General features: G+C 55.5%; 2 protein-coding genes across 4 annotated transcripts in view; one reads left to right on the top strand and one right to left on the bottom strand.

Annotated features, from left to right (window-relative positions):
* The window catches only part of RIPOR3 (RIPOR family member 3), a 70,309-nt gene extending 53,734 nt beyond the window's left edge, over positions 1–16,575 (top strand). Inside the window, exons 7-22 of one of the 2 annotated variants that reach the window (XM_082857765.1) lie at positions 143–292; positions 463–526; positions 875–918; positions 1,106–1,231; positions 1,323–1,468; positions 3,235–3,364; positions 4,898–5,470; positions 8,260–8,390; positions 9,310–9,433; positions 9,986–10,121; positions 10,751–10,912; positions 11,619–11,780; positions 12,287–12,489; positions 13,744–13,827; positions 14,936–15,026; positions 15,454–16,575. In XM_082857765.1, coding sequence (XP_082713891.1) covers positions 143–292; positions 463–526; positions 875–918; positions 1,106–1,231; positions 1,323–1,468; positions 3,235–3,364; positions 4,898–5,470; positions 8,260–8,390; positions 9,310–9,433; positions 9,986–10,121; positions 10,751–10,912; positions 11,619–11,780; positions 12,287–12,489; positions 13,744–13,827; positions 14,936–15,026; positions 15,454–15,557 — 2,430 coding nt within the window. In that variant the 3' untranslated portion in view covers positions 15,558–16,575. The remainder of the gene's footprint in view (positions 1–142; positions 293–462; positions 527–874; positions 919–1,105; positions 1,232–1,322; positions 1,469–3,234; positions 3,365–4,897; positions 5,471–8,259; positions 8,391–9,309; positions 9,434–9,985; positions 10,122–10,750; positions 10,913–11,618; positions 11,781–12,286; positions 12,490–13,743; positions 13,828–14,935; positions 15,027–15,453) is intronic. The other variant, XM_082857766.1, reaches the window with a different exon arrangement.
* A 1,219-nt stretch (positions 16,576–17,794) lies between these two features.
* Positions 17,795–24,389, bottom strand: part of PTPN1 (protein tyrosine phosphatase non-receptor type 1) — a 68,042-nt gene continuing 61,447 nt past the window's right edge. For both annotated transcript variants that reach the window (XM_082857267.1, XM_082857268.1), the window contains 2 exons: positions 23,977–24,200; positions 17,795–21,227 (listed from right to left, as the gene is read on the bottom strand). In XM_082857267.1, coding sequence (XP_082713393.1) covers positions 21,041–21,227; positions 23,977–24,200 — 411 coding nt within the window. In that variant the 3' untranslated portion in view covers positions 17,795–21,040. The remainder of the gene's footprint in view (positions 21,228–23,976; positions 24,201–24,389) is intronic.

Below are 24,389 nucleotides of genomic sequence, written 5' to 3'. Positions count from 1 at the left end.
GCGCACAGTCTACGGGGGTGGGACCGCCGGGGTGGGGTCGGCTGCTCGGGGGCGAGCGACTGGCAGGTCGGGGCCCCGCCCCTCGGCGTGGGCCGCGCCCACTAGCCCGTGCGGCGCGCCCACTGGCCCGTGCGCCCCGCAGGTGGACGAGCTCTACGAAGGCTACTGCATCCAGTGCCGCCTGCGAGACGGCGCCTCCAACATGCAGCGGGCCTTCTCCCGGTGCCCGCCGAGCCGCGCCTCCCGAGAGAGCCTGCAAGAGCTGGGCCGCAGCCTGCAGGAGTGCACCGAGGTGGGCGGCGGTGGCGGGCAGCGCCGCGAGGGTCGGGCCGGTCTTGGGGCTCCCTGGGCCCTGAGGAAGCCTCTCCCTCTGCCCGGGGGCCTCTGTCTGGCAGGGTCTGTGCGTCCCCCGTGGCCGAGCCCGGGGGCAGGCGGTGAGCCACCTTGTGTGGGGCTTTGCAGGACATGTGGCTCATCGAGGGGGCCCTGGAGGTTCACTTGGGCGAGTTCCACGTCAGGATGAAAGGTAACACGACAGGGCTGAGAGTGGCTGGGCCGGTGCCAGTGTGGAGGGAGCATCAGGCCTTCTCGGGGGCCCTGGGGCTTGTGCGGAGGGTTGGTCAGAATCCCGGGGGTCCAGGCCCAGCCCTCGTTTCCACTCCTGTGACTGTGACCTCGGGCAAGTCCTATCCCCTCTCTGAGTTGAAAAGTGAGGGCCCAGGCCTGTCCACTGTCATCATGAAGGCCTATCCCCCCCATCCCCCGAAGCTGATACCCACCCTGTGATGGGGGGGCTCCTCGTGTGAGGGCCTGTGACCCATGGGGCAGGGACGGAGGAGAGTGGAGAGGAGATTAGCCCGTCTCTGTGTTCCAGGCTTGGTGGGCTACGCACGCCTCTGTCCGGGAGACCAGTATGAGGTACAGCCACGCTCCGGGCGGGATCAGACCTCAGGGCTCCTCACCAGGCCTTTGGGGGTTGGGAGCTGCTGGCAACCAGGGCCCCAGCTGGGTTTCTGTCCCCGCCCCGACCCAGTTGGCAGGGAGGGCCCCCAGGCAGGGGGCAAGGGGGGCGGCTGACCCCTCCCTCCGTGGGCCTGGCCCACAGGTGCTCCTGCGCCTGGGCCGCCAGCGCTGGAAGCTGAGGGGCCGGATCGAGTCTGACGACAGCCAGACCTGGGACGAGGAGGAGAAGGTCTTCATCCCCACCCTGCACGAGAACTTGGAGATCAAGGTGGGTGGGGCTTAGGGGCAGGGGCGGGGCCGGGGCGCCGCGGGGGGCGGGGGTTGGCTCCGACACCACCCAGAACTCCCCATCCCCGCAGGTGACAGAGCTTCGGGGCCTGAGCTCGCTGGCGGTGGGCACAGTGACCTGCGACATCACCGACTTCTTCACAACCCGGCCGCAGGTCATCGTGGTGGACATCACAGAGCTGGGCACCATCAAGCTGCAGCTGGAGGTGCTGTGGAAGTGAGTCGGGGTAGCCGCCTCCCCCTGCCCGGGGCCCACTGCCCCGACTGGAGGGCGGCCCCAAACTCCCACCCAGAGAGGAGGGGCCGGGGTGGGGGAAGGGGGCTCGCCGGCTCCCCCTGGTGGCCTAACCACGCCTTAGCATCCACCTTGGGCAGCCCTGCCCTCATCCTGCCCCCCCAGACAGGCTGGGGCCCAGACCCTTACCTGCACCCCACCGCCCCCGCCCCTCTGACTTTTGATTCCCTTCTCACTTTTGACCCAGTGGCTGTTAAAGACCTGGCTGGGGACTTCCCTGGTGGTCCATTGGTTAAGACTCCACGCTCCCAATACAGGGGGCCCCGGTTGGACCCCTGGTCAGGGAAAAAGATCCCACATGCCGCGGCTAAGAGCCCGCATGCCACAACTAAGAGCCCGCATGCCGCAACTAAGAGCCCTCATGCCACAGCTAAGAGCCCGCATGCTGCAGCTAAGAGCCTGCATGCCACAACTACGACCCAGTGCAGCCAAATAAATAAATATTAAAAGATAAAATAAAATAAAGACCTGGGCTGGCCAGGACCCTTTCCAGCAGCCTCCTGGGCTGGGTTCCTGGGAGAAGCCTGCCTCTGCCCAGGAGGACTGGCTTTGCTGTGCCCACCTCATTCCCCGCTGACCCCTGCCACCCATCAGGCATAACGCCGAGTGGTCACCTTGAGTCCTCCCTGGGCCACAGCCCACAGCCCCATGGATGGGGGACACGCGTGAGAACGACCCCTGCCCAGGGTGGGGCTCTCCACTGTGCATGCCATTTCAGTGATCGCTGGTGGTTTCCACAGGTTTTGGTTTTGGTAGCAGAGCTCTTTCTCCCAAATGAAACCTTGGGTTTCGAGGAAATTCCCTTCTCCTCATTCCCCAGGGCAGGTGCTGCAGGAGCAAAGGGGCTGAGACGCACTTCCTCTACTCTGGTGCTTCTTGTGACCAGTTGGGGCCGGTCTCTCCTTCCTCCCTGGGGTGGGGTCCGAGCCGGGGTCACTGGAGCCACTGCCCTCTCCCCGGTGAGCTGGGTGAATTTGGACAAGTGACACCCCAGCTTCAGTGTCTTCATGTGTCTAGCGGGGCTGAGCACGCCTCTCAAGTGTACGGGGCAGGGGGTGGCCCAGCGCCATGCAGCCCCAAGCCGGGCAAGTCCAAGGACCTGGCTATCCCGCCGGCCTGCAGCTGCCCTGGGCAGGCAGTGCCTCTGAGCCTCAGGCCCTCGTGGCTGGGCTGAGCCTCAGGCCCTCGTGGCTGGGCTGGGCCCCAGGTGTTGCGAGCTAGGCCTGTGTGCAGGGAGGCACGAGGCAGGGAGGGCTGACCCACACCTGCCTGCTCCAAGGGCAGGCGAGGGCCGGGCTGACGCATCACTTCCTCACCCTGGATCTGCAGCCTTCCCTGTGACTGTGACTGGCGCCCCCTGACCGATGAGGAATCTGAGGGGGGCAGTGACGTGGCTAACCCAGAAGACGGCAGAGCCGAGTGTCCACCTCTGGTCTGCTGAGCTTCTCGAAAGGCCTCTAAAGGGGGGTGTCATTCACCTGTGTGTGGGCCGAGTGCCACCCCTCGCCATCTGGCTAAGGGCGTTCAGGGCAGCGAGCCTCTGAGAGACGCGGCCAGAAGGGTTGAGAACGTGGATTTGGAGTCCCCTGGCTGTGCCTGCCCCTCCCCGAGCCTCCACCTCCTGGGTCCTGTCTGTGCTCCAGTGTCCTCCGGCCATCGATGACACCCTGGCCTCTGCTCTCCTCCAGCCCGTTTGATACCGAGAGCTTCCTGGTGTCGCCCAGCCCCACGGGCAAGTTCTCCGTGGGCAGCAGGAAGGGCTTCTTGTACAACTGGACACCCCCGAGCACCCCCAGCTTCCGGGAGAGATACTACCTGGTGAGTGAGCCGCGCCGGGCAGGGGTGCCGTGGTCGAGCTGGGATCGGGAGTGGGGGGACTCCCCAGGGGCCAGCACAGGGGCTGGGCTGAGCAGCACACTTCGGGCTCAGCCTCCTTGTTTGGGGGTCATCCTGGGTGTTTTTCTGTACTTTTGCTTTCTCGCAGCCGACCCCTCCATTCTGGGGCCTCTGCACTTGGTCCTGGGCTCGGCTGGTTCTTCCGGATGCCTGGGATGGGGTTCTCTGGATGGTTCTACCACCCCAGCCATGACCTTGGCCTCCAGTCTGTTTTACCCTTTAGTATACGTTTCCAGTAGGTAATACCTTGACACCCTGTACAGTAAAATACCTCTTTCCTGTGGCCTCCAGGGACCTGGGTCCCCTCCTTAGCACCAACTACTCTTGTCACCTTCCTCCATATTCCTCCAGAGACGCTCTGTGCCGTCTGGGAGCAGATGCCTCTTCCCCAGCCTGTCTCCCACAGCAGCCCTTAACCGAGTGATGTACTGGACACTGTCATTCCCAGAGCGCTCCTCATTCTTTGTTTGCACCGTGCAGCATTCCACATTTGGCTAAAAATCGCACTTTATTTAACAAGATATTGAGGTTCAGTTATTTGCTGTTACCAACGACGGGGCTGTAAATAACCTGGTACACACGTCATCCTGCATGTGTTCAAGTATCTTGCCAAAGCAGGTGCCCCAGTGAGGGTCCAGGGACAGAGACAAAAACAAGGACATTCTGTCAAGCCCAGAGGGAGGGTGATGCTGAGCTGGATGAACCTGTCTCCCGCCTCTGGACCTTAGGTGCGGAAGGCAGCTTTATATGAGCTGGGCAACTTGTGCATTTAGAGGAAACGTGATTGTCTGGCCAGGGTGGTCCCAGTGTACTTCAGTTGAAAAATCATCTATGGTTAAGAGCATGGACTCTGGAGTCAGATGGCCTGGGGTCCAAATTCTGTCTATGCCTTTCCTCTGCTGTGTGACCTTGGGCAAGTCATTCAACCTCTCTGGACTTCAATTTCCGTATCAGAGAAATGAGAACAACAGCACCGCCCTGATGGGGCTTTGTAAGGGTTAAATGACTTAGTTAATGAGGAGTGCTTACAAGAATGCCTGGCAAAAACAGGTGGTGCTGTCTGAACATCAACCATTATTATTGGTTCGGTTGGTGAGGGGGAGAGGTTCGGGTTTATGTCAGCTCGCCTGGATTAAAACTCTCGCACTTTGATCCTCGCCTGTGTGGCCTGAGGATGAGCCAGTGCCCACCCTCAGGGAGGTGTGGTGATGGTTAAATGAGGTCTGACTCAGAGACTGGGGCTGGAAAGGAGTGCATTAGAAGGGTGATGAGGGATAAGGGCAGAGAGGTGCCAGGCTCTTATCAGCACTTCTGGGCTGCCAGTCACCTTGGTGGACCTCAGTCGTCCTGAGAACGTGGGTATGCAGAGCAAGGGTCTGTGGGGGAAGCCCTCTGGGGGTCTCGCTGTGATCCCTGGGGCAGCTGGTGAGGCTGCTCCCCCATCCCCCTCTCCAGTCTGTCCTGCAACAGCCGGCACAGCAAGCCTTGCTGCTGGACAGGCCGAGGGCCACCTCCATCCTCAGCTGCCTGTCCGACGGTGACCTTCGGGGGCCTGGCCTGCGGAGCCGGAGTCAGGAGCTGCCTGAGATGGACTCCTTTAGCTCCGAGGACCCCCGAGACACTGAGACCAGCACAACAGCATCCGCCTTGGACGTGGGCTTCCTGCCCTTGGCCATTGGCCCCAACACCTCCATTGAAGAGGGGGCCCAGGAGGACCCCCCACCCCTGGGCCTCCTGCCAGAGGTGTTCCACCTGGCGGAAGGCTCATTTGTGGAGCAGCCTGGGTGGAGAAATTTGGGAGTAGAAAGCCTCGACCTGCCACGGGGCTCCCCCTTCCGCAACCACGTGATCCCCGGAGGCCAGGAAGGCCACGATGAAGCAGAAACCGAGGATGGAGTGGATGGGCCCGGGGTGCCCCTCGAGAGGCCCCTGCAGGATGTCCTGGATTTACTGAGGTCCACGGACCCTGCCCCGCCCCAGCTCCGGGAGCTGGAGTACCAGGTCCTCAGCTTCAGGGACCGGCTGAAGGTACGTTTATACTTTGCTGGGCGGAAGTCCTGCTTTGCTGATGGTGTGACAACTGGGAGTGAGATCCTGGGGCAGGGAGCCTGGACCAGCATCCTGGCCTCACCCCTGTGTAACCCAGGTGGGCGATGTCTCCTCTCTGGGCCTCAATCTGTTCATCAGTCCAATGGGTGTAACAACGGCTCTCAACGACCTGGGAGGAGGATTATAAGAGGAAGTCAGGGCTCAGTGTGGATAACTTGCTCCACGTCCAGCCAGATCCCAGCCCCATCTCACATCTTCTGACCTGGGTGGGTGGGGCTGGGGTGGGTGGGGCTGCGGCTCAGCTTTAAAATTCCCAAGTCGGGGCGTTCTCAGGGTCAGAGCTGGCACTGTAGGAGGCCCCTCACAGCCACACGCCCCACACCAAAACTTCTCCACAGGGCCCACGCCAGGGGCTGTCCTTGGGTGGCTCTCAGAGGTGCTGGCCTGGGCAGGTTATTTCTGTTTTTTTGGTTTACATGTACAGATGTACATAAGCTAAAATGTATACTTATATATATATATATATATATACATATGGCATATATATACAGCATATATACATACAGCACCTACTTAGACATCAATTTTTTTTTTGGCCGTGCCCCAAGGCTTGTGGGATCTTAGTTCCCCAACCAGGGATCGAACCCGTGCCCCCTGCAATGGAAGCATGGAGTCCTAACCACTGGACCTCCAGGGAAGTTCCCATACAGCAATTACTTTATGGAACCACTGTCTTTTGTGTTCAGTTCACTGGCACTGAAATAGTTTAACAGCTCTCTTCAAAATTCGTTTCGGTTATTCCAGCCCTGACCCCTCCCCCAACATTACAGTTCAGCACAGGTGAAAGTTTAATTTTTCACTTTATATCTAGTAACTTTAAAAACACGTTCGCTGTTTACCACTGCTGTGGTCTTTAAAAAGGACCTGCCAGAAAATTTCAAGAAAAAATTTAAGAAGTAACGTCACCCTTTCTGTATTTCTTAGCGGCGTCAGTATGTAGAACCATTCGGGTCGGCACGCACGCAGCTTCTGCCACATACCTGTATTTTGAAAAATACACTTTGCATAAACAACCTAAAGTAATACCGCAATAGGACAATAATTTTAAACATCTTCGAGGAAATTTTTTTTGGGCAAACCAAGTTAGAACAATACAAATGATTATAGGCTATGGTGTTTAGTTTGACTTTTTCAAGAGAAATTACACACATAGGTATAGGTGTATAAATTCACGTATTTATATTCATGTGTACATGTGAGGATTTACTGAGGATTTAATTTTATACGTATGTATATATATACACGCAGTTAATTCTCACTATTCACAGATTCTGTTTTTGCGAATTCATCTACTTGCTAAAACGTGCTCGTGTTGCTTTCGTGGTCATTCAGAGGCACGTGCAAAGGGGCAAATAATTGGAGTCCCCTCATGTGCAAGTTCCCAGCTGAGGCTGAAGGAGATGACACTCTTCCTTCTTTTCTCAGCTCATACTGCACCCAAGTGTCCTTTTCACCGAATATTTAGTGCTACGTTTTCCACATTTCTGTACTTATTTCTGGTGATTTCGCTGTTTGAAACAGCGCCCAAGTGCCACGCTGAGGTGCTGGCCAGTGTTCCTGACGTGCCTTATGGAGGAAATGTGTGTGTTGGATAAGCTGTGTTCAGGCGTGAGTTAAAATGCCACTGACCTTGGGTTTAGTGTATCAGCGGTACAGTGTCTATATTAAATAAGACGTCTTTAAGCAGACACACAGAAAACAAGGTTACGTATTGATGGGTTGATGAAAATGTTGACCAGAGGCTCACGCCTCTGCATCTCCCCTGGGAGCAATTTTTCAGTTTCAAGTCCAGAGATCATGATGTTACACACCGTAACTACCGTGAACAGCGAGAACTGTGTGTGCGCATGCGCCTGCGTGTGCGCGCATATATATATGTATATATATGTATATGTACATGTATATATATATATTTTTTTTTTTTTCTATTGGGCAAGGAAATCTCTGCAACTAGTCATATTCTTCTCTTGTTGCTCAAGGTTTTCTCTTTGGGCTCAACTTTCAGGAGCCCAGTTCTGGCTCTTGGGGCAGCCTCTACTTGGGCTATGCCTTCGGTGCACTTTGTGTGAGACGAGGCCCCTGGGGATGGGAATCAGCCACAGCAGACTTGCCACTGGGAGACTCTGACGACTTGACACCCCCTCCTGCCGCCTCGCCCAGTCAGGGGCTGCCTTAAACTTCCTCTCCTTCCACGTCTCCCCGGGAGAGGAGACACCTGGAACCAGAGGCTCACCTAGCAGCCTCTGGCCTGGGTTGTTGGGAGTTGTCTGGCCTGACCCACGCCGTATTTAAAAAATAATTTGGAATTAGTTGTCGATAGTTAAAAACTGGGCAGCTCCCCACAAAGTCTAGATTTCCACCTTTTCTTGGAAAACTGAACCATCTGGCAACCTCAGGCCTCACACTCCGGGCGGCAGGTGGCCCTCTTGGGAGGGCCCTGCTCTCCAGCTCTCTCCTGTCATGTGCCCTGTCCCTGTGGGTGTTTGTGACCGGTGAGATTTTTCAGATCTGCCCTCCTTCCAGCTGTCATGCCAGACCTTGTCACAGGCCGTTCGGGAGGGGCCTTGGGGACGCGTCCCCTTGCCCGTCCCTGACGCAGGGGATGGCAGCCCTGCTGAGGGACGGTGACCAGGATGCCGTTAGGGTGGGTATGCTGGGCTGGTGGCCGGGCTGCCCTGAGTTCCGGCTGTCCGTCCATCCGTCCGCAGCCCCGTGGAGCCCGCCGGGAGCACGCGTCCGCCGAGAGCCTGATGGAGTACATCCTGGAGAGCTTCTCCTTCCTCAGCGCCCACATCACCCCGCACGAGCTGGCCCTGTTTGGGGGCTCCCAGGGTCCCCGGTGAGTGCGCCCGTCCCAGCGCAGCCCTGGTGACCAGCCTTGGGGCCGGGGTCTCCCACAGCCCGGCCCTGATGTCTGTTTTCTTTATTGTGGCCCCGGCCCCACCCCGCACAGAGCAGGTCCTCCGTGACCACTGAGTGAACGAGGATACCTCCGCCTGGCCCTTAGCCTTCTGCTCCGAGCGATGGGCTTTTTTTTTTTAATCTTAAAAAATAACAATAGCGCACTCAGTAGGACCTCTGACCTCTGCGGAGCAATCGCCCAAGTGACCCCGCTCCCAGTTCCTTCTGCACAACTGCCCGCCCTCACCTGCGACACCAACTGCGTCCTCGGTGAAGCAGCTCCCACCTGCCCACCCGCACTGGCCTGAGCGCTTCTCCTGCACCCAAAGTTCAGCAGCACAGAAGCGTGTGAACAGGCCACATTTCTCCTCTCTTCTCACGATCCCATGGGGAGGGTGTGGCATCTCCACCCCCCTCAGGGCTCAGGCTCAGCCCCTGCCCGGAGCAGACACAGTGCTGGGTACGCTTGTGTGTCACTCACCCCTCACGGCCCCGAGCTTGGGGTTCCTGCCCCCACTTTACAGATGAATAAACTGAGACTAGGGGAGGCTGACTTATCCAGAGTCACAGAGCTAGGAATTAGTTGGAACCTTAGGCTTCTGCTACAAATTGCACACCCTGCAAGGTGCGGGGGGCGGGGGGGGGGCAATGCCATCCCAGCACCTGTTTTGAGTTGTTGCTACCTTTTGCTGCTTCTCCTTTTCTCTTAGTTTTCTCCTCAGTTTAACTCCATCTCCTTGGGACCTGGAGTTGGCCTCCCTGATCAGAGCTGTCCAGAGAGGGAGGGTTTCCTCTACCCTTGGAGGGAGCTGAACTGCTAACCGAACGGTCACCCAGTTCTTCTCAATTCAACTCAGAAAGGACAAGACTCCACCTCCACCGCCAGCGCTGAAAGCGTCGTCCAGGGAGCTCACGGCTGGTGCCCCAGAGCTGGACGTGCTGCTCACGATTCACCTCCGAATCTGCAAAGCGCTGCTGCAGGTGGGTGGGGAATGGGGGAGGGTGGGGTGGAGTCGGGGTGGGGTGGCAGGTTCAAAGCGGGGGTGCTGGTGGTGGTGCTGGTGAATAGTCATGGGGTCCTTATACAGCCCAAGCCCTAAACCGAAGGCAGTGGTTGTGTCTCTTTGAGTGGCAGATGCCAGGACTCCAATCCAAACTGGCTCAGCCGAAAGGAAACTTTTTGGCTCGTAGGATTGAAAGGCCCAGAGGTGGGCTTCAGGCCCAGCTGGATCCAGGGTTTCAAACGTCATCATGACTGAGTCTTTCCCTCTCTCAGCTCTGCTTTCCTGTGTTGGTTGGCTTCACTTTCTGGCAGGCTGGCTCCTTCCGGTGGCAAAGGTGGCTCCTGGCAGCTCCAGCCTGCATCCTGTCGTCTCTACCCTTTTAGCAAAGGAGGAATCCCCAGATGACAGTCAGGGAGCTACCATCCGGATAGAAGAAAGGATGGGCACAGGGCAGGTGGGCGCCACAGGCATGGTTGACCTCAGAGGGCATGTTCTGTGCTAACCCGGAGCATCATGGGTTGCTTCCCAGAAACTGGGCTCTCCTAACTTGTCGAAGATGGTCCAGGAGTGCCTCCTGGAAGAAGCTGCACAGCAAAAACAGATCCTGGAGACGCTTTCTGTGCTTGATTTTGAGAAGGTCAGCAAGGCGACATGCGTTGAAGAGAGTAAGTGCCTGTCCTCCATCCACGGACTGCCCGTGTGCGTGGCAGGAAGTGATGAGGATGAAAGCCCAGGGGGCCTCCTGTCCCTTCCCAATACCCAGAGTTAAATGGAGCCCAGGGGACATGCGTGGGGGCAGTGGCTGGGATCAGACACACACTGTGGGGTGGGAAGGGAGGCCCGCTAGCCTCGGTCAGCTGTGTGACTCTGGGCGAACGATTCACCTCTCTGAGCCTCAGCTTCCCCATCTGTATAGGGGAGGCCGCTGGGTAGGTGTCAGTGAAGGAACCCCAGGGCACATTCAGGGCATACAGTGTGTGGTCAGACAGTAGCTGTGACCCCAGTTCTGCCCCTGCCCCCTCTGTGGGACTTCCCCTTGTCCATAAGGAGAGGCTGGTGACAGCAGCAGCCCCAGGGTTGTCGTGAGGGCTGCAGGTGGTGACCCAGATGAGGTGCTCACAGCCGGAGCTGCTTGTCTCTGCGGGTCACAATGGGACGTGGGAAAGGGACTCTGCGTTAGGCCAGGCCATCCCTCCTCCCCGACCTCTCAGGGCCTAGTGGAAGGACATCTCTGGGCTTCCTCACTGCCTGCTGTTCCCCACCGCCAGTCAGGCTTCTGAGCCTGGGCTTTCAGTCATCCCGCAGGCCACGCGGAGGAAGGGGTGCCTGAAGCTGTGGAGAGGCTGCACGGAGCCCGGCGCGGTCCTGTCCTGCCCTGGTGCGGTGCTGCTGGACCAGCTCAAGAAGACGTTCCTGCACAGAGTCCGAGGGAAATACCCGGGACAACTGGAAATAGGTAGCCCCCTGCCTGTGCCCGCCCGCCTCAGAAATGCTTTGTGGATCCTCTGGGGCCTTCAGCATTGCCTCGGCAAGCCTCCTTGTAGCCCCGTCTCCACCTCTGCGAACGCCTTCTCGGCGTGAAGTGGAGGCCTTTCTGAAATTGACAACAAGGCATCTCCTTTTCCTGGGGAGAGGAGGGAGGAGTCCGTGAAGCCGGGAGGCTGCAAACGTTAGTGGGCTCGTGCACCTTTCTGATTCCATGGCTTCCACCAGAACCTTAGAGGGGTTGAGAAGGAGCCTTTATGGGAAGCTAGGCAGGACTTTACCTGCCCCATAGCGGTGTCTTGAATCTTGGCTGGACTCTTCCCCAGAATGCAGAGCTGCAGCACTTTTCTCTGTTGACAACTGAAGGGTGACCTACTCCAGGCAGTGGCTCTGGGCCTTAAGCAGTTCTAACCACCTGCATATTCCCAGGCCCCGGCTCTGTGATTCACATCGAGGGGCGGGTGGGGCCCAGGGCACACGGATGCACCGCGAGACTCCCACCTCGGGCCTGTGGGCCTTAGCTGGAGCACGCCCCACGCAGGCACAGGGGGCGCAGGGAGGGACGCCCACCCACACGCCATCAGAGAGCCTTTTAAGTGACCCGGCCGTGGCCGGCTGAGCGGCGCCAAGCGGGCGGGGTCTTGGTCTCCCCTCACGTCGTGTCTGTGTGTTGCCAGTGTGCCGCAGGCTCCTGGAGCAGGTGGTCAGCTGCGGCGGGCTGCTGCCCGGAGCCGAGCTCTCTGAAGAACAGACCATCACCTGGTTCCAGTTTCACAGCTACCTGCGGAGGCAGAGTGTCTCCGACCTGGAGAAGCACTTCGCTCAGCTCACCAAGGAAGGTAGGGGCTGGGGTGGGGGGCACATGGCCTCAAAGCAACACACTGACGACAAAGGAGTGTCCGTCGTGGAGACCTCTGTCTCGGCTCGGCTCTGGGAAGCCAGTGTTTCAGAATCACTGTGTCTTTCTCCTCCAGCTGTTCTTTCGAGAACCAGATTTAATTAGATTCTACATTCAGCCCACGTAGAAATGAGCTCCCAGGGCAGGAGGCTTTACAAAGCACAGAGCAGAGGTCAGAACTGGACAGGAGGGCTACTGCTGGGCTGGCCGGAGTCCCTGAAGTATGGACTGGGGTTTATTCATTTTCAGGGTGTATTTGATCCCTTGCTAGAAAGCCTTCCTGGAGATTCCAGGAGGCCCCCTTTAAGACCAATCCAGACTGTCCACTTGGTGATCACACGGTATTGTCCTGGGATTTGCTTCTCCCTGGCTAATGCACGAGCCACAGCTGTCCAGCCCGGCGCAATCGGAGGGGACCCCGGGCCTCCTTTTTTCTGTCTCTTGTAGTAACACTCTTCGAGGAGCTGCAGTGCGTGGGCCAGGCCAAGACAGTCAGGAAGCTGAAGGGGAAGCAGCTGGGCCAGCTCCAGCCCCTGCCCCAGACGTTGAGGGCCTGGGCGCTGCTCCAGCTGGACGGGACCCCACGGGTGTGCAGGGCGGCCAGTGCTCGCTTGGCCAGCGCAGCCAAGAACAAGAGCTTTCGGGAAAAGGTACGGTGTGGGAGGCGGCAGCCCCTGGCTGCAGGTGTGTGAGTTGCGGGGAGGTGGAGGGAGGTAGGCTTCCTCTCGGAAAAACGGAGCAGTGAGTGACTGGGGGCTGCATCTGCGGCCGGTATGTTGATGTAGAGATACTCCAGACAAGAACACAGCCTTCCGCAAGCCCTCACCACTGGCAGCAGCCAGCCAGCCCTGGGGAGGGAGCTGGCGTTGCCAGGCGATCAGTGGTTAGCAGCATGCCACGTGCTCACCACCTCATTCAGCTCAGTGTTTCTAAAGTACCTTATCTATTCGGTCTCTGAGACGTCACCTGCACGTAGAATGTCTCTTAGAATTCTGACAGTCACCCTCATTTACTTTCAACTAATGTGTGTGGCTGGCTGTTTCGTCGTGCTCGGTTCACTTGAAAACCAAGAGATTGGACCCCTCTGCCTTTTAGGTTCCTGAACACCTGTGACTCTTCTAGATTTCGGGTACCAGCCCCTGTGGTGGGAGAAGGGCAATACTGGGGCCTTGGTCTCGGGCTCACCCAAGTGCCAGGCACATCCCCACTGGCCCCTCCCCCGTGCTTAACAGCCCTTACAACAATTTTGCAAAGCAGTTGCCGGCTTTCTTTTCCAGCTGAACCGACTTGGCCATGGTCATGTGACTGACAGGGCGGGGTCAGAGCTGTGACTGGGGAAGAGTGAGGAAGGGGAGATGCTTTTCCTTCTGGCCAAGGCAGCAGCCTCACCGAGGCTCCCTCTGTGTTCACTTCTGCTGTCCCCGCTGGACAGTGGGTTTCTCTGATTCAGCATTTTATTTTATTTTTTTTTGCGGTATGCGGGCCTCTCACTGTTGTGGCCTCTCCCGCCGCGGAGCACAGGCTCCGGACGCGCAGGCTCAGCGGCCATGGCTCACAGGCCCAGCCGCTCCGCGGCATGTGGGATCTTCCCGGACCGGGGCACGAACCCGTGTCCCCTGCATCGGCAGGTGGACTCTCAACCACCGCGCCACCAGGGAAGCCCTCTGAGTCAGCTTTTTATCTAGATGGCAGTTTCAGAACGCATTTTGTAAACAGTACTAGAGAAAAAGAGTTTTCTTATGTCGTGACCCTCAGCCCAGGGACCAGCGTTTTTAGATAAATTGAATGCCGTAGCCTACAACTCGACACTGCGCACACCTGCTGTCAGCATTCGGGGGATGAGCCGTGGGCACCGTGGACTTTGCTGTCACCAGCCCCCCGTTCACAGTAACCTCATTTCCTAGGCTTTGCTCTTCTACACCAACGCCCTGACCGAGAACGATGCAAAACTCCAGGAAGCTGCGTGTGTGGCGCTAAAACATCTCAGGGTGAGTTTAACCCGTCCTTGGTGGGGATAGAGGGAAGCCTGCTTGTGGTTAATGCTGAAGTTAGTTCATTTCAAAATGATCCCACTGGGACCGAAAGAAAGAAAATCACTGCCAGTGAAGAAGCACCGTAAAGAGCTAGTTGTAGAGGAACAGCCACCAGCTCCAGCAGCAGAAGCTCTGATGGCAGAGGTCCCTCGGAAACAGTGCCCATTTGCTCTGGCTTGGTGTGAACAAGCAGGTGGCCCCAGAGACTCACTTTTGAGCTCTTGGATTATATGGTTTAATATTCTCAATGAAAAATGTTCTAAGAGCACAATAAGCTCATTGTAGAAAAAAGTGTAAAAATACAGCAATGCAAAAATTATCCATCCTAATTCTTGAGCATCTCTGTGCATAAAGCTTTTAAAATTTATATGGAATTCTGAATTACTTCCTTGGGCTAGACTTAGTGTTATCCCAGGGCCAGAGAATGCATTGATAAATGTTTTTGAGACTCGTGATACCACACATCCATTTACACTCCCGAAAGCAGACAGGAGGGGATGCCCGTTTTACCTCAATCTCATCTTCATTTGTAACCCTTATATAAAAAAAAAATCATTGCCATTCTGCTAGATGAAAAATGGTCCAATACAGACTAAATTCATTCTGGAATGAACCGGCAGGAAATTCTACAAGGACCATCTGGTTATAATTAAATAACCAGTGAGTGTTAGGGTGCCCACTAGGGGGAGCTAAAGTGCACTCTGGTCCTTGGCCCTGGAGGTGATCAGGTGGTCAGCTGTGCCTGAACCAGGTCAGACCTCCTCTCCTGGTCTGACCTGGAGAGCAGGGTTGGGAGAAGAAGACAGGGTAGAATGGTCCAGGAGAAAGCAGGTGTTCTCATTTCCAACACGGGCCTTTCCAAAGGTGTCAGGATTGAAAACATGAGATGCTGCCAGTGGCACTTTGATGAACCTGAGGCCACAGGAGAAACCTGGAAGCCTTCGGAGAAGGAAGGGGCTGAAGCCGCAGAGACCATGCTAGGGCTGGTCCTGCAGGGTTTATAAAAGTGGATACCTGTTCCTTAAAATGCCCCCTAATTGTCCCTTCCCCCAACCTCAAACAGGGCATCGAAAGCATTGATCAGATTGCCCGCCTGTGCCAGTCTGACGTGGAGGCCGTGCGAGCGGCAGCCCGGGAAACCACGCTGTCATTTGGTAACGTACAGCATCCAGCATTTCGAAGTGCAGTGGGGTTGCTGGGGCCCGTAGAAAGGTTGTGCCAGAGAGGCCACAGCCAGCTCTCAGGTGACGCAAAATAGCACACGGGACGGGCACCGTTAGCAACCTGTTTGACTGCATTTGGCCAAGGCCGGTTTCCTTTATGGCTGAGGTGGCCGTTTACGACCCTTGGGAATGAAAGCCAGATGCGAGGCAGGATTAAGGTTCAGCGGGCTCTGTCTTGGACAAAGGGACGAGGCCCTGGGGTCCACGTGAGCCAGTCCCAAAGGCTCCCCGCCCCCCACCCTTTACAGCAGCACCGGAGGCCTAGGCGTCTGGAAGTACTAAGGCCACCTTGGCTCACCAGTGTAGGAAAGAGCGAGGTGGGGAGACAACCCAGTGACAGATGACCTTAATATTTCAGGTGAAAAAGGACGCTTAGCTTTTGAGAAGATGGATAAACTTTGCTCAGAACAAAGAGACGAAGCCTTTGGCCAGGAGGCAGATGTTGAAATCACAATATTTTAAAAAGCCTCAGCTAATGAGCCCAAACCCGGCACCTTTGTTTTTGCTGCTGCCCGGCCTCGACACAGGGAGGGCTTCGGGTGGAGGTACACGGTGTGCTCTCCCAAGAGCGTGAACTGGCCAGAGCTGCTCCCGGACTCTGGGCCAGTTACGAAGCCCCAGGGCACAAGTGGGACTTCTGTACGGGAGCAGAACAAGGCACTTAGAGGGCTGCACTTCAGTCAATCAGCCTTTGGCTTTGAGAATCGGCCTGACCTTCCCCGGGGGCAGAGCCGGGTCAGTGCCAGCCAGCCACGTCACGAAGGGGCCGAGGCCAGGCAGGCGGAGGCCTGGAATCAGCAGGTCAGCTGGCTCAGCACTTCTGGTTCACTAAAGACTGGGACTGAGGAGGCGAGCAGACCGAGCGTCCCTGCTGAGGACAGAACTCGGGTCGTTCCCACAGCATCAGGTGTCACTGTGGGGAGGGCAGAGCCAGGGTTTCGACGGTTCGCCCCCTCAGCCCGAGCTGCAGCCCAAGCGCCACAGGGGAGCCGGCTGGCGGCCTGCTGACCGTGGGCCTTATTTTCACTGTGGTTCAACAGCACAAAGGAAACAAGAACATGCCGTCAGCCGAGAAGTCTTGAGTGCCATTTGCTTTGACCTCACTCATCAGAATGGAATCCATTTTCTGAAGCAAGTCAACTTAGGGTTTATTAAATAAATTGCTTCAGAAGCCATAAACTAGTTTGAAGAAAGATTTTACTGAACATCATGTTTAAAGAAGGAAAATTAATTTCCTATTTAAGTCTATTAAAAAACCCAGACATGTCCTGGGCTGTTTCTGGGATAAGAATGTAGAGGTACCCTGGGGTCTGGATGTGGTATCAACAATGGCATTGGAAAGCTCTGTAACTTAAACGTGCTCATTTACATTTCCTGTATATATTCTGTGCTTTTTGGTTTTACTCAGTATTTATTTGCCTTGTCCATATGTTGTTTTCTGAAATTTCAATTAAAATAACTTTTTATTGGTGTTCCACTCTACCTGAAAAAAGTGGAGGGTAGTGGTTGTTTTCTGGAATATCCTGAGGGAAGAAGCCATCAGTGCTCAGTGTCCCTCAGTGCTGTCCCTCAGTGCTCTCTTTCCAACGTGACATAGACATAGACGCAGGGGTAGAGGAGGGCTGCCTCAGGGCAGGGCTGCCCCTTGGACTCTCCACGTGCTCTCTGAGGCTCCCAGAGTCCCCTCTCCTTACAGACACCAGGCGGTGTGGCCCTTCTCTGGCCTTGGGCTCTATCTGACTTCTGCTTAGTTACAAATTTAGTTATTTTTTTCCACATTGGCATTCCTCCTCTTCATGAAAGCTTAGATGTCATTTTTTTTTTTTTTTTTTTGGTATCTGAAAACGATTGAGGTGACGACAGTGGGTGTGACACCACCACCCAGGTCCCCACTGTCCTTGCTGGGTGTTGTGTGGTCACATGACCACAGACGTTGTTTCTGGGTTCCATGGATGTTGCTGAGAGGCCACAGCATAAACAGTTTACTCAGCAGCCAGCTTTGAACAGTCATAAAACCTTGGATATAAGGAAATTCTTGGTAGTATTTCTGCAACATTGTGCAAGTCTGAAATTATTTCAGAACAAGAAGTTGAAAAATCACTTTGGGGAGACTTACATTTAATTTTGTACACGAAACGAAGACTACACGAATTGTTTATACTTCACTGTTACCTCTCAGTGTCAGTCTCCACTGATGTGTCAGTTCCACATCAAATGTGACTCGGCAGAGGTGCTGAGACATGGCCACCGTTGTGTCTTACAGGCAGCCGGCTAAGGGACACACGTTCTTGAGGTTTGAGCAGTTCTTCAAACAACCTTTATAAATTCATTAAGTTATCCAAGGGCCCTAACACTTGAAAAGGTGAGTTTTGTTGTTGCTGAAATGGGTTGAGGCCTGAGGCGCTGAATAAACACGAGGCAGGGAAAGTGCCCCCAGCCCAGAGGCACCCACGACTCCAGGAGGCCATCGCCGTCGTAATCCTCAGATGCGGAAAAACTATAACCCCTCTTGACTGACAACATCTGCTTCACATCAGCAGGGATGGAAAGAAAACAGAAGTTGCCCAGCCTGGTTTAGGCCTATTAAGCAAAGAAATGGGAAGCACCCCAAAGCCATGTTCTTTAGAAAAAATTTTTTATTGTTGCAACTAAAATGCAAACCCATCATTTATATGGCAAGTTGGAAAACTGTACAGTTTGACAGTTCTGTGAGGTCACAGAAGACCCTGAGACGCGCCCCCCGCCCCCCATCATGCATCCATGTATACACACACCTGAAAAGGTATCATACCAAAACACCTCGCTTTTTTTGTTTGTTTTTATTTTTGTAAAAATGGTTTATCCTATGGCCATCGTAAAAAATAATGACCTGATGAGTAAATATTGGCTTAAGGCATATAGCAGAGCAGCTCGCTACTTCTCTAACATACTTGTGACAAGATGGAGAACCATCTGTTTTCCAAGGATAGGAGGTTAAACCAGTATATCCATTTTGAAATGCTACTATATATACACACCAAACTACTACATACATATACAGGACTTAAAATAACAAACAAGCCCAACTCAAAAATGCTTACAGCCTGGCACCTCAGAGTCTTATCCACACCTCACCAAGGCTCTGCGGGGCGATGCCTCAAACGTTCCCACCACACTTTCTCTGCACGAGCTTCTAACACGTGAAAGGCAAAATGTGAAAATGCTGGCAGAAGAGCAGCCCGTGAGCTATAGCTGCCTTTTTTTTTTTCTTGTTAAAAAAGCCACTTAACGTGGAGGTCTTAAGTTCCCCTCGCAGGAAGAGTCGTGAGCACCATCGGTCCCCAGGGTTCAAGGGCAGGGCAGACACCTCGCTCAACAAGGCCCCCGGACCGGAAGGGCCACAGGCTGGCTCGAAGGGACCGTCGTCCAGGCTGTTTCAAGAAGTGTGGTTTCCAACAGTCGCCTTGGTTCCAGATCACGGTCCGCTCAAGAAGAGTGTGTACTTGGCACAGTGGAGGCTGACCCCAAAGGTGTGTGTGTCGTGGGGGACCTGCTTGTCTAAGTGTCCAGAGCGCGAGGTGTGACTATGGCTTCCCACACCCTTGGAATGTCTGAGTTACAGTGGGGCCCAGCTGGACCAGGACAGGCTGGGCCTCACTAGAAGTCACCAGAGTGTCATGCCAGGAATTGGGCAAATATCTGTTACTGGACATCACTCCGCTGCCGAATGGCAATGATTTCAGCAACGGTCTTAGGAACCAGAGCCACGTAATGCTCAGCTCATGCAAAGGTAGACTGGACTTGTACACGGAGCGCGTCAGTAAGCAGAGATCTAAGGATTTCAAGCACGTGGTATTTGATCGGGACACAAGAAGACCGTACATGCATCCTAATACACACAGGGAGAGTGGTGACTGAGACCGAGGTTCGAGCAGACAACTGGGGAGGGGAGGAACTGGGACAAAGTAATCTCACGCCATGTGTCTTAAATAGCCAAGTGTTCATTATATATTATCCCCTTGTTCTATAAACATAGGCAAACCTCTTCTCGTGTTACCCAATGAAATCACGACTGCTTACAACTGTCCTCCTTCCTAGTACTGGTCTGACGCAGCAGGCTCACGGCAAAGTCCTCCGTTCCCAGCGCTACCTGAGGCTTTATTATTGTACTTTTTGATAAAGCCCTTGGTGCAAGGCTGACATCAAAAAACGTTAACACATTATTGGTTTATGAAGATGCTAGTGCACTGTGGATGCCTTCAGGAGAAAAGAATTAAAAAATAAATATGGAGTGGAGAGGCTCACTACACGCCGTCTCCAGGGAGGGCTGCGGGAAGGATGTCGCTTGCCGCCTGCCAGGGACGCGCCGAGGGGGCACCATGCGAGGCTCGCCCCTCCACCCGCACAGGCTGCCTTGCTCTGCGCCACCAGCCCAGCGCCCTCTGTGCCCTCCTCAAAAAATGGGTTGTGGGTCTGGTATTCAGAGGAAGGCGAGGGGGAGAAAAGTAGCAGGATGGAGGTGAGGCCAACCGCCCGGGGAGGGGGGCTTTAGTGCAGAACCGACGTCCGTCGGGGCGCGGAGGGCTACGCTGTCCAACGGCCCTCGCCTACGGCGGCTGCCTGCTAGGCGGCTGCGGGCTCTACGGGCAGGGGCGGACCGTGGGTGGAGGCAGGTCAGATTGTGTGGGGCTGTCGAGCAGGAACTAGGACGAAACCAAACGCTTTCAGAGGAGCCCGGCCCTGCCCCCGCAGAGCTGCGAACTCGTGCAACACCTCGGCCGCCCAGGCCACTCCAGCCCCCGTGAAGGGGGTTTTGGTTATTATTATTATTTTTTACAACAGCTCCCCCTTCCCAAAATCACCCCCGAGGAAAAAGCTGTCTGCACGTTACTAAACCATCGGATGCGCTCAAAGGTGGTTGCTTAGAAAGAGGTAAAATATTTAAAATCATTAAAAGAAAAAACAGAAGTCTCGGGAGGTGACTTCCACGACCGGAGATTTGAGGCTAATCCTCACTCTTCTCCGTAACTTTAACGGCAACACATTCTAACGTGTGGATTTCTACTGAAATGGCATTTATGTTCCAAGCAAAGTGGAAACTGCTCCTTCTGGATCTCAATGGCTGGGTGAAAAGCCGGTGGCCACCCTGTGGTGACCTCTGACCCTGAGGCAGGGGCCCTGAGGAACCCTGTTTATGGGGATGGAGCAATGGGGGCAGGACGTGCGCAAGACGGCTGTAACGAGAGGGGGCCGGTGGAGGAGCGGACAACGGGAAGCCAGTGGGACACCCTGAGCAAAAGCAGAAGCCGGGTTCTGTTTTCTAGAGACGGCCTTTTGTTGTTTTTCTTCTTAAAACGGGAAAGCTAGCAGGCACTGTCCCGGCTCAGTGCGCGCTCAGCAGAGGAAGTGCCTGAGCGAGACGATGTCCGAAACCCTCAAACCCTCTCCTCCAAAGGACTTTCCCTCTCCTCCAAAGGACATTCGCAAAAGTGTGGGAGTCTTTCCCTGGGAAATCAAATAAAAATTGTGTATCTGGTTACACCACCTAAGGGTACAAGAAAGTTTCGTAAGTGCCTAGTCTTTTTTTTTTCCCCCAGAAATAACAAAAAGCTGCTTTTTATAAAGGTTAAAAACAACAATGTGTTGTAATTCTATTACTTTTTTTTCAAAAACAAATGAACAAAAAAAGAAAAAAGAGAGAGAGACGTATTTGGCATTTTGTCTACTTACTCCTGAATAGGTTAAGGCCCTGAGATTAGACTCTTCTATTCTTGGGACCACAGGGCTCCTTAAGACCCCGGTGCATCAATCCTCAATTCTCTCTCGTTAGCCCTTCACAGTCCCAGACTTTGAAAACCTTTGATCTGTTTCTTCTGAGGCTGGCTCAGAGGCTCCCGCAGCACTGAGCGCTACCGCCGGGCTGGCGGCCAGGGCTTGCCGTACACGCGGTCTGGCCAGCACGTCCGTCAGTGAAAACATACCCTGTAGCAGAGGTACGCGCCGGCTGTGAGGACCGTGGCCACGCACACGTTGACCAGGAAGGGCTTCCAGTGAGTCGGCGCCTGGTCCTGCTCCTCCTTGGGCAGCGATGGCTCCCCCTGGGCGGGACCTGCCCCCGTGACCCGCCTCCGGACTTCAGTGTCTTGACTCACGCTGAGGAATGAGGGGGGCAGAGGCGGGTTACTCACTCGGGAAAACAATGGCAAGGATGCTATTACTCCCGGAGGAATTCTAGGAAAAAATGAGCCATGTGGAAGCAGAGCCTGCTGATGCTGACACTGGCCAGAGGCCCGCCTGTCACCGCCTCCCTCCCAGGGCCCGACAGCAGGGCCAGGGTGGGGTTCCGGAGACCCGCGGACTCCTCAGTGACGGGGCTGGGTAAGGGTCTGAGGAGCAGTACAGCCCCTGGGGCCACTTGTAGAATGTTCCCCTTCAGATCAGGGAAGGTAACAGTGCGACCACAGGCTTCCACTCCCTCCCCGGGGCCTGACAGACGTGGACACACAGAGGCCTTTGTTGCTGCTGACATGCGGACACCACACATCTGCAGTGCTGACTCTCTGCCCTCCCCGCTGCACGCCCAGCCAGTCCTGCCAGCAGGCCCACTTCCCAGGTGTCCCGTGTGCAGTCAGTTGACTACCTTGCTGGGGGCAAGCCAGAGCCACCCTGTAGGGCTGTCCCAGGACAGGCCAGCAGAGGCTGTGGGCCTGGGTGCAGCCAGACCCTGCCTCTCCCCTCCCCACCTCTCCCAGGCCGTTGCCCTCCCACCCTTGCGTCCATCGAGGCGGCCCTGGCCACAGGAAGTCCTGCCTCCCACAGGCCTCTCCATGGCCCTGCTGCCCCAGCAGCCTCCCGCGTGACTGGCAGGACCATCCGGGGGCACCGCCTCCCCAGGAGACAGGAGGAGGCTGCACGAAGCACCCTTCTCGGCACCCATCCGGTGAGGCCCCAGCCACAGGGCTGAGGCCTGTGTGCACGTGGGCTCCCCGCCCTCCCCGGTGCCCAGAGGCGCATAGGTTCTTGGTCCCACTCCATTCTTTTCCTGGAATTCTCTGGCTTTCAGCTTCCCAAATCCACACTTCCCTGCTCACCACCTTCACCCACAGAATGTGAAAGGCACCTTTCTCTCCATTGTCTTCATGAATAAAGAAACAGGACCAATGACACAAATTTGACCCAAGTCACGTGCCAGCTCCCATCCCTCTCATCCTCGGCCGTCGGCGAGCCCTCAGAGGGAGCACGCCAGCCCCCCCTGAGAGTGTCAACAGAGGCCCTGGGAACCGGGGCACAGTCGCACTTGTTCAGCACCTGCTCTGGGAGGCCCCGCTGGACAAGTGTCTCTCGAGCCCCAGAACCGGACCCAGTGTTCCTGTGATGAGGGCCAGTTGCACAAAAGGCCCTAGGGAGTAGGTTCATGGGCCAGGACTGGGCCCTGGACACCAGCATTTAGCAAAGTGCCCGGGGAAGATTTTGATGATCAGTTTAGCCAGAGGCCCCGGTGGGGCACACACTGTGTGTGACCTGCTTTCTCATGCATGACCGTTCCAGTGTCCGGCCATAACAATACACCCTGATCCCATTCTTTAATAGCTGCAGAATATCCAACACAGGGAGAAAGCACGACTTATCTAATCCCTGGATACACAATCAGCTCATCTCTAGATTTTCACCATTAGAAATAATGCCACCACGAACACCTCTACCTGTACATCTCTGCACACCTGCTTGAGAACTCCTGCTGGCTGAGTTTCTAGGTGTAGACAAACGTGGGGTCAAAGTGTGCACTAATCTTAAACTGCCCTCCAAAACTGCAGGCACCAAGGGCACTGCCTCCACGGTCTCAGGCTCGGGCTAACCCCCGTTCATCCTTCAAGCTTGTGCACAATGCCACCTCCTGCTGGCAGCCTTCCTTGACCACCCAGGGAAGGTTGGGTGTCTCCTCGCTAAGGCTGACCCCCTCAGCGTGCACCTCCATCACACCCCTGTCCATGGGCCACCACCACAATCTACTGCTCCCTTGCCAGTAAGATGGTCTAGAACACAGACCAGGGGCCCCAGTCTAGTTATCTCGGGGTTTCACATGCATCAGTAGGTGCTCAGTAATCTTTGTCAAACTGTAAGGAAGCAAAACGGCAATCAACTCAATCAAGACCACATGAAAAGGGGGACTTCCCTGGTGGTCCAGTGGTAAAGAATCCGCCTTACAATGCAGGGGATGCGGGTTCGATCCCTGGTGAGGCAGCTAAGATCCGACATGCTGCGGGGCAACTAAGCCCACACGCCACAACTACTGAGCTCGCGCACCTCAACTAGAGCCCGCGTGCCCTGGAGCCTGCGCGCCAGAACTAGAGAAGAGGAAACCCGCACGCCACAACTAGAGAGGAGCCCACACACCTCAACGAGGATCCCACGTGCCACAACTAAGACCCAATGCAGCCAAAAATAAATAAACAAACAATAAACAAATCTTTAAAAAAAAAAGACTACATGAAAAGGTTAAGTACCCCAAGACCATTCTGGGGGCTGAAGGTACGTGGTCAAGCCTGGATATCAGTTTCAGGACCGGCCTGAAGTCCAGGGCAGGTTTCTGTCTTTGTCGCTGTCATCACCGGGCTGGAAGACCTGACTCAGTCGCACCAGACCCCTGATTCCAACAAGCACCACCAGGTGGTGCTAGATCCCCGCTAAAGCAGTCACTTCCCCGGGCCAACCTGTGGCTCAGTCAGAGGCTCCTCCAGCTGGGGGAGGAGCAGGGACAGTCCAGGGGCCTGTTCCTCAAGAACACAGAAGCACCGTTTGCCAAGAGGAGGCTGGGTCCACAGGGTTTCAGTATCAATATGTATTTCTGGAACAGAAGGCCACTTCCCCTCGCCCCCAGCAAGCCAGGACCCTCTCACATTACCTTTCCAGGCTGCAGGGGGCGGTTAAGAGGGTTCTGGTTTCTTCCTTGACGGGCCCGTCTTCTTTAACCTCCTCAGTCTCAGCTGTCACCCACTGGTGGTTTGCGAAGAACTCCTTGCACTTCCCATTGTGTGGCTCCAGGATTCGTTTGGGAGGCCGGGGAGGTGGGGGGATGTGCTCGGGTGGAGGCTCCAGGTCCTCGTGGGAGAGCTCTTTCCATTGTTCCTTGAAAAAGCAGCAAGAGGAAGTCCCGTGAGATTTCACGTTTGGCTGATCTGTCAGGAAACCTGCTCCCCTTTAAGTGAGCAGAGGTGAGGGGCCCTCTCAGCTTCTCGGGTCTCCAGCCATGTCCTTGGAAGATGAGATCTTATGAAAATAAAGTCTATTCTCCCTATTAATGATCTCTATGTGAGC

This window comes from Leucopleurus acutus (assembly GCF_964270905.1).
Source record: "Leucopleurus acutus genome assembly, chromosome: 16".
In the NCBI taxonomy this organism is placed as follows: Eukaryota; Metazoa; Chordata; class Mammalia; order Artiodactyla; family Delphinidae; genus Leucopleurus; species Leucopleurus acutus.
This window is presented reverse-complemented; position numbering and strand designations above follow the sequence as displayed.